Genomic DNA, 13,125 nt, shown 5'->3' on the forward strand with positions numbered 1-13,125 from the left:
TTGCTTCAAGAATTGGACAATTGACTGTACTCCAGTAAAAGCATTTATTTCTAGACTATCTAATAAATAATTGTTAAAGATAAGCGATGTGTCATCAGCAAACAACAGAGCTCTGTGATCTTTTAACTCTTTTGGTAATTGGTTCACATACAACAGAAACAGTAAGGGACCCAGAATTGAGCCTTGAGGTACTCCAGCCTGGACCTCCAGTTTTTGAGATTTAATTTTTACTATTTCATTCCCATCCACCTTGGTAAGCTCAACACACTGGTTTCTACCTATGAGATATGATTCAAACCATTTTAGTTCTATACCATTCACACCTACAGTTTTTAGTATTTCCAATAATATTCTATGGTTCACACAATCAAAAGCTTTGGATAAATCAAGAAATATTGCGGCTGCCTTCTCACCTGAATCTATTATATCTATTAGTCTTTCAACAAGGGATACTATTGCAGTCTTAGTAGATTTCCCTTTCTGAAACCCATGCTGTTCATCACATATGAAATTAATTTCTTCCAGGTGCATCAATAGCCTATTTAAAACTACTCTTTCAAAATTTTACTTATTACATTTAGAATACTAATGGGTCTATAATTTTCAACTCTTTCAGAATCACCGCTCTTGAAAATTGGCAAAATTTTTCCTTGTTTCAGATCATCAGGGAAAATACCCTGCTCTAGTGAAGTATTAAGGAGATGCAATAAAGGGTCCAGTAATTCATTTTCACATTCTTTTAAAATTTTGCTTGAGACCCCATCCAATCCTACTGTTTTTTTGTTATTCAAATTTTTTATTATTCTTGACAACTCATCTCTTGATAATGGATGAAATTTAAATACCTTTTCAATTGGCTCAGCATTTAATGTAGTTGTATTATAAGTATTAGTGTTCAGTGACTTTTGGAGATTATATGCAACCTGTTGATAATACTTATTGAAAAAGTTACAAATGTCTATACTATCATCCATATAATTCCATGTTCATCGATTATCCTAGGGACATTAGTAACTGTATCTTTTTGAGCTGCTCTCCTATTTCTATTAATTACCTCCCAAACAGCAGAGTTAAAATTGGTACTAGTTGTTAATATTTCAGCTGTTTTCTTACACTTAGCTTTCCTCACTTCTTTTGCATAGTTTTTCTTTAGACATTTGTATTTGACTTCACTCGGAACATCCCTCACTAATTTAAATTCCTCATAAGCTTCCCTAACAATATTTCTTTGAGTAAGAATATCTTCAGTTATCCATTCATCTACTTTGTTTAATTTACTTTTTACTTTGACTTTTTTTATTGGACAGCATACACTAATGTGAAATCTTAGAGTATCAATGAATTGCTTATATTTGTAATTTAGGTTACAACTGTTATAAACACTACTCCAATTTTCTTGAAGCAGTTCCTGCTTCAAACAATTTATATTTCCTAGCTCATATTGCTGAATTTCTTTCACAAAAGTTTTTTTTCTGCTTGGATTCTGGCCCTGCAACTTAACATCTAAAATTTGATAGTTATGATCTGATAGATCTGAGCTACCTAACCTGACATTACAACCTTCTATATTTGTGAGGATATTATCAATAATTGTCTGTGAAGTTCGAGTTACTCTTGTATATTCGTGGACCTTAATTTCTAAATTATTCATATTAATAATATCTCTAATATCCTCTGTCATTTTATCCTGCCTGGCAAAATCGGTATTGAAATCTCCTACTACTATAACATTTGTGAAACGAGCGGTTGTAATTTCCAAAAGTGTATGGAGCAGCTCACAAAATTTTTGCCAGTCTCCATTTGGTGACCTATAGATACCTAACACTGCTACCTCAAATCGATCATCAATTTTTAACCTTAGTCCCGTCACCTCTAAATCCATCTCAACAGAAAATCTCTTAACAAAATCCAGTTCATAAGTTTGGGTATGTTTAGCATTGCTAGTGAATATACATACACCACCACTTCTATGAGCTATTCTACAAAATTCTGATCTCAGTGAATAGCCTGGAATCCTAACTTGATTTATTTCCTTTATTTTTAAGCCATGCTCTGTGAAAATAACAATGTCAGGATCCTCCTGTTTAAGAAATACTTCTAATCTGTCAATTTTGTTGCGAAGATACTGAATATTTTGATGATAAATACTAAAAACCTTACCATCTTGTGCTACTCTATCTCTAGCATTTGTAGCTATTTCCCTTTCCCTGTTTTGAGCCAATTTACTAAAAAATCGTTATTTGTTTTTTTGACTGTTTTTAAACCAGAGGATTGCAAACGGCTTTCAATCAGCTCTGCCAATCTATTACAAAAGATTACTTTGCCAGATCGATTTAGATGCAACCCATGATTAGTGAAGTTATGTCTTTTCAGCCTTTCATTTAGAAAACAAATCCCCAGTTGTTTAGAATTCTTATTTTTTAGGCTGTTGATTGTATTATGGATTGATTTGTTTGTCGAATTGATTGCTTCATTTAATTCTGGCCTATCAAACCTATTAGGAATAGTACTTATTATTAAGTTTGTTTTTTTGCTGAGTGGCACAATTTCCTTGATTTTTTCTGTTACTTGAGGAAGATGATTCAAGTTAGGTTCATTTATATTATTTGAGCCACCCAGTACAATTAGATAGTCATTTTCATCAAAGTCTTTAGTTTGTTCCCTAGCTGACTCTACAACTGCATTAATTGATGCACTTGGCTTGAAAAAACATTGGACATCAAATTTATTTTTTAATCTTTTATCAAGGAGATCACTGCAATCACGTCCATGACTGGACGTCAGTAGCAGAACTCTCCCTTTCCTATCTTTATTTCCCTCAGCTATATTTTTGGTTGCTGTCTTCAAAACCTCACTGTACGTTTTATTTCGACCATTTTCAGAGCATTTCCCATCATTTAGGTTAGATTCTATTTTTTTGCATTTGGACGGAGGTTCTATCATACATTTAGTATTATCAAATTTAGATTTTAGTTTCTTTATTTCCTCCGACATTAGACTACATTGATTTTTTAGATTTAGTATTTCTTTTTTATGGTCTTCATCTTGTAATTTTATAATCAGTTCCAAAGATTTAATTTCTTCTACCATCCCTAACCTTTCTTCCTCAGACGTTTTTAGAGTTACTTCTAATTGGTTTTTTAAATTAGTGTGGCTACTTTGTAGTTGAGCAACTTTTTCGGCTAAAGTAGTTTGAGGAACTGGGGTTTTTGGTTTTGGCGTTTTTGAATTTTGGTTTTGGGAACGCGTAAGTACTCCCGCTATGTTTACATTTCTATTAATAACCTTCGGTGTTCTACTTGAGCTCATCTTCCTATCTAAGAAATTATATTACTTGCAATAATAATAATTGATTTATAAATGATAGGATTTTAATTTGGTTATAATTTTAGTCAAGTAAACTATCTATGTTTATTTTTAAATCTCGAAAACCTAACCTCAAAATAACCTCTAAACGATGTTTGGCTTATAAAATAGAATTAAGAATTAAAATCTAAAACAAAATGATAAAACGTGATCAAGAAACAATTAATAATGAAATTAATACAAAATTTGTACTTATCCGTGACTATTTATAACACAAAATCTTCCAAAACCCAGGAGCGAAATTATGTATGACTTTCATTCACAACCTCAAGGTCATATCTCAATACGTTAATCTAATATGAACTTTCATTTTTGTTCATTTCATATTAGATGATATTAGTGAGAAAGTACATGATATCAATTGGATGGTATCAATAATTTACGATTTTAACAATAATTCAAAACATTAAAAATGTGCCTTTCCACAAATAACCGTACGGTTCAACATCAACTGACACTCAAATACCCAATCAGCTATCATTATTTTTCTACTAGCCTTTGGGATGAGCGAGCTTAGCAGACTTGGCCGGCCCCTCGTCGCCGCAGCTGTTCTCGTCTCCCGGAATGCAGCGCTCGCCTGAGCCCACGACCGCCTCCCAGTTGATGGCCGGGTCAGCCACCGACTCCAGCGTCACCACTCTCAGTATCTGGTGCTTCTCCGGGTCCGAGATGTACAGGTGGCCATCGGCTGGCGACAAGCTCAGGTAGTACTGGTACGATACTTGAGTTGCACTGCAAAAGTATTGGCCAGTTAGAATAAAATAAATATGTATTCATTAAAATATGTACAAATACATTTGAATGTTTAATAATACTGGCAATAGTTGATAATGTGTCAAGTATAATAATACATAACGCTAGGCCTTTTTCTAACAGAAGCCTGGAAAATAAGAAAGCACTACCTAGTTTAGTTGAAAGTTAAAATTGACGGGTAGTTAAAACTCTTGTGAGGAATAAAGAAAAATGTTCACTAGATATTTCTTCAAAATCTCTGTAAAGAGATTAAAGTTATTATTAAGTTGAATAGTATATAATGGTTTTAATATAGGCTGAATGTAAATCTAAGACAATTTGAGTGATGTAGCAACTTAAGATGACAGATAATGTATGGAAATTGAAAAGCAATAATACTTCTTGTGATAATAGACACTTTTTCATTAAATTGAGGAATATAAATAAGAAATTTTCCACTTTAAAATAATCTACAATTATGAAAGTATAGGTAGGGAGATAATACCCGAATAGGTGTGTAACAAGTGCACAGACATCAACGGATTAACGTAGGTATTATATTCAGAAATGACATGAAGAAACTAATTTTGAAAGCATTACGTTTCATGTCCAAGCTATCTTATTCAACCATCAAGGAACCATTGAGAGAAAATTGAAATTACATTCAATAAATTGAGTCAGTGATCACTATTGGTTATGAAATTCCACTCTTTGATTGGCAATCAATCACTAAACAACAAGGATGCTCTAGTTTACTTCTTCAAAGAGGTAGAAGTATTTTTCTAATCGGAATCATTTATCCATTCAATGAGGCTGTTGGCGCTTTTTTAACAGCCCACAATAACAAGAGCTGAAGGCTAAACATGACTCGTAACACTATAAAAAACTGTAAAGCAATAACAGAATCGACCACTTGTATTTTTTCATTTACAAAAAATCATGATAATTTATTTGTAGCACAATTTCGTGAACTGAATAGATATTTCCAAGCATTATATTTGATTTATAACATGTAATTCATTAACAAATGGTGCTTTCTTCCATCTTTATCTATTCTTGGCCTCATTATAATATGATTATATAAGAGATGGTTGACACATGATTAATGGGACAGTGGTGGTTCATAAGAGGAACATGCGATCAATCATTCAATAATTTTATTAAATTCAACACAAAAGAAAACAAAATACAAAAACAATCAAAATTCCCATGAGTGTGCAATCGAATAATACCTTAATTGAAGTATGGTGTAGACACTTCCTTGCGGTGTGAGCCTGCGAACGAGATTAAAGTCGCCGACATAGAGCGACCCGTCCGGCCCGGATGTGAGTGCGACGGGGGTGAGCAGACGCGCATCCCTTGCCAGACCGTCGCAGTCCTTGCAGTGCAAGGGTCGTTGCAGCCCCGTTCCCATCACCACGCGCACCGTACGCGGGAACTGCTTCAGATGCAGCGTCGAGCCATCGCCTTTCTGTAAAATACCTGCAACAATAAATTAGTATTAGTTATTCATATTTCTAAAGTTTTAACTGATAAGTCAGTTGTGCTGGAACGAATTAGTTGGTTGGTGTATTTTTCGCTTCAAATTTTCTGAAATAACTTAATTTCATTGAGTTTTCAGTTTAATATTGAATCATAATTGGGTATTTCATCCTTCTAAATTCAAAATTCCTAGTTTTTGGACAGAAAATTGGTCTTGAAAATTCTTGAAAGTGAAATGTAACCTATATCCTTTGAAATTTTATTGTTTATAATATTTGGGAGAATAGTTTTGGGCTAAGCCTGTTGCTCTCTCCCAGTCATCGATACATGATTTGTAATTATTTTATTGTTATATTATATAAATAAAATGAAATGTAATAAAATGAAATACTAGACTAGAGTAGATTGTTTCAATTAATTTCCTATATTAGCATTCTAAATTCAAAATGTTATTTCATTTTATTTTGGGGTAATAAATATATGAGTTTGAAAGTGATTTCTAATCAGTCTATAATTTATGTGCTTTCATCATAGACAATAAATTGAATAAAATAAAATGACCACACTTCTTATGGGAACAATTTCATATTAAGGGGACGAATATCACTCAACAATGTATACTGTAATATATTATGATCGTTGAATGAGATAATTTGATTGAAGTGGAAAGAAAGTGGAAACTAAACTGGAGAAAGATGGAGAAGTACTATTTATATACGTTAAGACACACATGCCTGTAGTGAATGCTCATTGGAACAAGTTTCAATGTTTTTTTTTACTACGGATGATGCCCACATGTGCTTTACGCTTGTGTGTGAGTAATAATCTTTACTAAAAGGGGAATATTTAATATACTTCATCAAGTGGGTAAATATCTTATATTAAAATTATGTTTAGATTGCATGATAGTGCCTCTTTCATGAGTAAATTTCTGAATTGGCACTCTTACATAGAGCATAATACTGTAATTATAGAATAGAATAGAATAGAATATCTTTATTAGCCTCAATAGTACATCACAATTTGACATATAGGCCAGTCAACACAATACAATACAGCACAAAAAAACGGGCAATAAACCACCACAATAAACAGTCCAGTAGTACATTGTTGAAATTAAATATACATTACATACAGTTCATAATATACAACAATACCATCATTCAAAAATATACATTATTTTTAATTCATTTCAAAATCCCTTGGATATAATTTTTCTCCATATATTCTTTGAGCGGAGTAGAAGGGATTATCTAAGAGAATTTTTCTAGCACATTTCTAAACCTTTGTAATTAAGTTGTCTTATTTCAAAGGGCAGTCTATTCATAATTTTGATTGCGGCATTAGTGGGGCTTTGATCTGTCTTGTGGAGTCTGCTTCTTGTAAATTCAAAGATTGACTTGTTCGAGTATATGTGTGTGTGTAGCACTTCAACATCCATTTTATCGGGATTAGCTTTCAGAACGTAAACATTGTATATGTATATGACAAGGTGTTGATATACGCAATCCCTTAAAAATTTCTCTACATGTCACGAAATGGAGTTTGGCAATGACTCTGACAGCCTTTTTCTGCAACAAAAAGATATCATGCGCTGTGCTGCACAACCCAGACTATTAGGCCATATGGATATGCGACTGAAAATGCCAAAATAGGCCTGACGAATGCCATCCTGGTCCAGCTCACCACAAAGACGTTTGAGGGCAAATACACTGCTGCTCAACTTATTTTTCAGACTGGCAATGTGATGGTTCAAGTTAGAGTAGGGTCTACAATGATTCCCAAAAAATTTCTGAGCCTTATTATTTGTGCTATTGGAAGCAGATCTACTTTTAAGCCAAACGTGATTGTTGTTGTTTTATCTGCATTGAGAAGCAGCTCATTCGCATTCAACCACGTTTGAACTACCTTCAATTAGATTCAGAAAGTGCCACAGCCTGAGTGTCATCTGAATGCCTATTGAGAACTGTGGTGTCATCTGCATATAAGACTATTTTCGATGGAACATTGATGCTCAAATCATCAATCTAATAAGAAAGAGCAAAGACCCGGACCGAGCCCTGAGGTACTCCACACTTAACGACAAAGTACCCGAGCTTTTACCATCCAACAATACATATTGAGTTCTGCCCTGCAATAAGCTGGAGAATAAATCAGTGCTAATCCTTCAATCTGTAATTGCTTCAATTTTGCTAACAGGATGTCATGTGAAACACATTCAAAATTCCCATGAGTGTGCAATCGAATAATACCTTAATTGAAGTATAGTGTAGACACTTCCTTGCGGCGTGAGCCTGCGAACGAGATTAAAGTCGCCGACATAGAGCGACCCGTCCGGCCCGGATGTGAGTGCGACGGGGGTGAGCAGACGCGCATCCCTTGCCAGACCGTCGCAGTCCTTGCAGTGCAGGGGTCGCTGCAGCCCCGTTCCCATCACCACGCGCACCGTACGCGGGAACTGCTTCAAATGCAGCGTTGAGCCATCGCCTTTCTGTAAGATACCTGCAACAATCAATTAGTATTAGTTATTCATATTTCTCAAGTTTTAAATGATTAGTCAGTTGTGCTGGAAGTGACTTAGTTGGTTGGTATATTATTTTGACTTCAAATTTTCTGAAATAACTTAATTTTCCTTGAGTTTTCAGTTTAATATTTAATCATAATTGGGTATTTCATCCTTCTAAATTCAAAATTCCAATTTTTGGACAGAAAATTGGCCTTGAAAATTCTTGAAAGTGAAATATAACCTATATCCTTTGAAAATGTTATTGTTTATAAGATTTGGGAGGCGAGTAGTTTTGGGCTAAGCCTGTTGCTCTGTCCCAGTCATCGCTACATGATTTGTAATTATTGTATTGTTATATTATATTATAGAAATAAAATGAAATGTAATAAAATGAAATACTAGACTAGAGTAGATTGTTTCAATTAATTTCCTATATTAGCATTCTAAATTCAAAATGTTATTTCATTTTATTTTGGGGTAATAAATATATGAGTTTGAAAGTGATTTCTAATCAGTCTATAATTTATGTGCTTTCATCATAGACAATAAATTGAATAAAATAAAATGACCACACTTCTTATGGGAACAATTTCATATTAAGGGGACGAATATCACTCAACAATGTATACTGTAATATATTATGATCGTTGAATGAGATAATTTGATTGAAGTGGAAAGAAAGTGGAAACTAAACTGGAGAAAGATGGAGAAGTACTATTTATATACGTTAAGACACACATGCCTGTTAGTGAATGCTCATTGGAACAAGTTTCAATGTTTTTTTTTTTACTACGGATGATGCCCACATGAGCTTTACGCTTGTGTGTGAGTAATTAATCTTTACTAAAAGGGTGAATATTTAATATACTTCATCAAGTGGGTAATATCTTATATTAAAATTATGTTTAGATTGCATGATAGTGGCCTCTTTCATGAGTAAATTTCTGAATTGGCACTCTTAACATAGAGCATAATACTGTAATTATATAAGATATTAGTAGGTAACCCGTGCTTCGCAAGGGTCTATTTTAAAACTGCAAAATGAAAACTTGACCTAATAAAAAATTCGAAATTTGAAAATAGGCCTATAACCTCGGTTATATGAAGAATCTTTATGCAAAATTTCAAATCAATCAGTCCAGTAGTTCAGACGTGATGATGTGTCAAACATAATTTTCCTACATCACGTACGTGTATGAGGCAGCTCTTTCCATTATTATAGTAAAGATGATGGATAGATGGATGATTTATCAGTATCTTTGAATGAGAATAACTTTTGAACGGTTTAAGAAATCGGTGCGGTTTTGATGCAACAGAAAATCAGTTATTTTTATTCGAATAGGATTCCCAATCATACCTATCATCTAGTGTCCCTTTTAAAAGAAATGTTCAGCTGCTTCTATACAACAACTGGAAGCATGACAAATTGAAAACTTGACGTAATGAAATCTTGAAGAACTGAAAATAGGCATAAATAACCATCCTCGGTTAATTAAGAATCTATATGCAAAATTTAAAATTAATCAGTTGAGTATATTTCAGACGTGATGATGCGTCAAACATAATTCCCTATTCCTTACGTGTATAAGCCAGTTATTTATTATAGTATAGAAAACTGAAGAATACATAATACTTGAAAACCTCACAGAATCATATTGATTTTTCCAATACATCAATAAATTTTAGTTCGATTAGGATCCTCCTCAATTTGAATCAGGCAGCCTTTTGTTTTCCCAATTCCAAACAAAATACCTAAAATGCTCGTTTCACTGGGAAATCGTGTCTGATAGTACATTATAACTGAAGAATATTAATTATTAATTAATTTATTGTGATCTATTCATGTTTTTCTTATGCAATTCAATGATAGGCCTACAGCATGAAGACTATGTCCAATTCATTTGTACTGGTGGCAAAATTTTACATTAAAAATAATTATTTGATAAAATCCAAGTTCAATTGTAATGTAAACCAATTCCTTCAAAAAATAATTGATAATAATACGTTTCGAGGGAAAAAATTAAGAACAAAAAAATTGGGAAGCATCGGGATTCGAACCGAGGAACCATCGGTAAGCTAGCGTTTTACCGTTGCGCTACATAGCCGTTCGAAAATGATAGTCTTGTAACAGCATTATAACCTCCTCATAAAAAAACACACTTTGGACTGCAACAATGTAGCTTCATGTACGGTAGCATAGATGAATTTGAACATTAATTCTGAAAAATCTAGAAGGAAAATTGAAATTTGGGCTTCCAGGTGCACGAGATTGATATTTTAGAATCTATGTTCAAAATTTGGAGATCTAAATCATTCCCGTTTTTCCGGTATGCAATCCACAAGTTGACATGTTTAGATGCGAATAAACGAACACACAAACAAACACAACCCTACTCTCTCTTATTATATAGATGAATGTGGATAGAACAAATAAGATTATACCTTCGTGAAAGTTGTAATGGTGATGAATATCCAAGCTCCAGCCACCAACATCTGAAATGTCAACTTCGAATCCCTGAAGAGTGGCAGTTTGGGTTTCCCACACTATATTCGGGCAGGTGGAGTGTTCATAGCCAACCGATACTTTCGCTTCAGCAACACCATAAACCTGCATAAAATACATTTTTTACAAATATTATAAAATGTCATAGATTTTCCTTCTTCTTCTTCCTTTTAGGGTTTAGGCATCACTGCCTGTTCTCAACCTCATATCTACCCATCTTTTCCTTGGACGGCCTCGGTCTCTCGCCTACTGGCTCGTAGTTGAGCACCAATTCTGGTAGCCTGTTTTCCTCCATCCTATTAACATGTTGGTACCATTTAAACCTACTCTGAGATATCTTTTCATTTATAGAAAATATGTTAAGTTGTTCCCTTATCTCAGTATTTCTGAAATGCTTCTCTCGGCTGCACCCATAGCTTCTTCGGAGATTTTCCTTACAATTAAATAATATTATCATTACGAATATAATTCATAACTGTAATTCATTTCCATCTATTAAATAAAGTGAATGCAGGATGAATAATGCCAGTACATAATTTGTTATAAACTAGAAACAATGTTTATTTAGTCCTCATTCCACTAGTTACAGTGCATACAATAATAACTTTTTATCCAGCTTCAATGCTTGGCTTGAATAGCTGTTAATAATATTACAAGAAGGACGTTAATTCAAGACAATACCTATTCTCAATGCTGAAAATATTTACTGGGTGAATGTATAATTGTTTCGAGTTCTTACAAATAATTATGAATAAAACTTGAGTCTAACTAAATTGTTCCTTGTAATTCACTTTTTACAATAATTACTGTTGTCACAGTATAAAATAATAACAAATTTATAATAGTAAACCTAATATAGATATTCCTTGAATATTGTTTTTCCAGAGTCTTTTTATGCTGTCCAAATACTAAATCGAAGAATCAGAACTAAGATATGTTTTGCACAGAGACCCCATTGTCAATATCAGATGAAATACAATGTGATAAACATATAATGCAAAATTCAATGTCTGACTGATATGATGTCTACATGGACTGAAAAAAATACAGTTTCATTAATTCATGGCTGTCTATGATTAAATTCCCCCCAAACTGAAAAAATACCATCTGATTGGAAAAAGGGACACAAACATCAGTGTTTGTAGCTATTTAGGTTACTGTCTATCCTCGTGACATTGAAAATCAGAGTATCAGCTGCCGAATCTTCATTAATAGGAGATACCTAGAATACATTAATGTACCTAGAATACATTATGTATTCAAGATACAATGTATTCTAGATACCTTGGGAGATACCTTACTAACAGTTTGGAATCAATGATAAAGATATAAATATCAACCTTGACTAACCTTTTGTTTATAGACATTCCTCTTGTTCCAGGCGAAGGTGTGCGTGAGGTTGGGATCAGCCTCGTAGATCTTGGTATGGACGGATCCTTCGACTTCAACACGCACATGCACACGCAGCAGCGACGGTGGTACCTGCGAGTGCGTGAGTCGCATGACAATGCGTGACAGGTAACCCGATGCCAGGCTGCTTCTGTACATCAGGTGTAGACCCGACCCGGGGATCCTTATACTCTCTTGCAACATCTAGCAAAAGCAAATATCAGTAACCTTTAATACATTCTGTATCTGGTCATTCTATTGTAGTAGTTTATTTTCTATTTTGTAATATAATTTTGTTTCTTAATGCATTTGTCTATATAGTATGTATTACTGTTTATGACAAGTGAATAGATATGAATAAGAATAGTAGAAATTATTGTATGATAGGAAGGAGTCGCTCTTTGTGGATCACGCTTTTAACTGGAGAGCAATCGTAGTCTTCAATGGTCTGAATTGAGTTCTTCTTCTTGAATATACTTCTTCAAAGTTTGAATTGCACTAGGTCTCAATTGACTAAAGTGAGGTCCACGTTATAATGACAGTATTTGATCAACATTGGTGTTGCTATCCTTGTCCATTCGACAAAGCAGATACCGCTATCCTTCTCTAGCACCGCAACGTTGCCAGATCGTTTTACAAAAATGTTATTATTTAATCTATGAAAAAGGTTTTTTATTGACGAATAAAATGTAACTGATTATTAAACAGTTAACATTACATCACATATACCGATTTCAGCTATCCTCTATAGAAGGCAGTGGCAGGATAGAGAATCGGCAACGCTGTTCTCCTATCTTTCTCCACTGCTTTTAAAACGTGGACCTCACTATAAACCACTTCCTGTGATGTAACATTCAATAAAACTCCTATTGGCGAACTCAGGAATAATACACAAAGGTTATCAGCAAACAAATAACTTTTATCTGGGGGACCAAATTGCGAGCTTGGGAGATTGTTGAGGTATGGAGGGAGATATACTTATTTTTTAGAATGCAATCTTATGCATAATTTTTTGTATTATAACTATAATTTTATTATTCAACAACAACAATACATACACAAAAAACAAAACTTTCAGCAAAACTAAGAGAAACCAATCACCTGCAAGGAAAATCCTGTGCGCAGGTGAGAGTTGCTAATACAAATT

The 13,125-nt window shown here is 33.8% G+C and overlaps 1 protein-coding gene across 1 annotated transcript in view; it reads right to left on the reverse strand.

Annotated features, from left to right (window-relative positions):
• The window catches only part of LOC111053303 (teneurin-a), a 419,100-nt gene that overhangs the window by 32,119 nt on the left and 373,856 nt on the right, over positions 1–13,125 (reverse strand). The window contains exons 23-26 of the mRNA XM_039422899.1: positions 11,940–12,182; positions 10,529–10,694; positions 7,833–8,082; positions 3,863–4,098 (exon numbers count right to left, since the gene is read on the reverse strand). Of these exons, the coding sequence (XP_039278833.1) occupies positions 3,863–4,098; positions 7,833–8,082; positions 10,529–10,694; positions 11,940–12,182 (895 nt within the window). The remainder of the gene's footprint in view (positions 1–3,862; positions 4,099–7,832; positions 8,083–10,528; positions 10,695–11,939; positions 12,183–13,125) is intronic.

This window comes from Nilaparvata lugens, chromosome 3, assembly GCF_014356525.2.
Source record: "Nilaparvata lugens isolate BPH chromosome 3, ASM1435652v1, whole genome shotgun sequence".
NCBI classification, from domain to species: domain Eukaryota; kingdom Metazoa; phylum Arthropoda; class Insecta; order Hemiptera; family Delphacidae; genus Nilaparvata; species Nilaparvata lugens.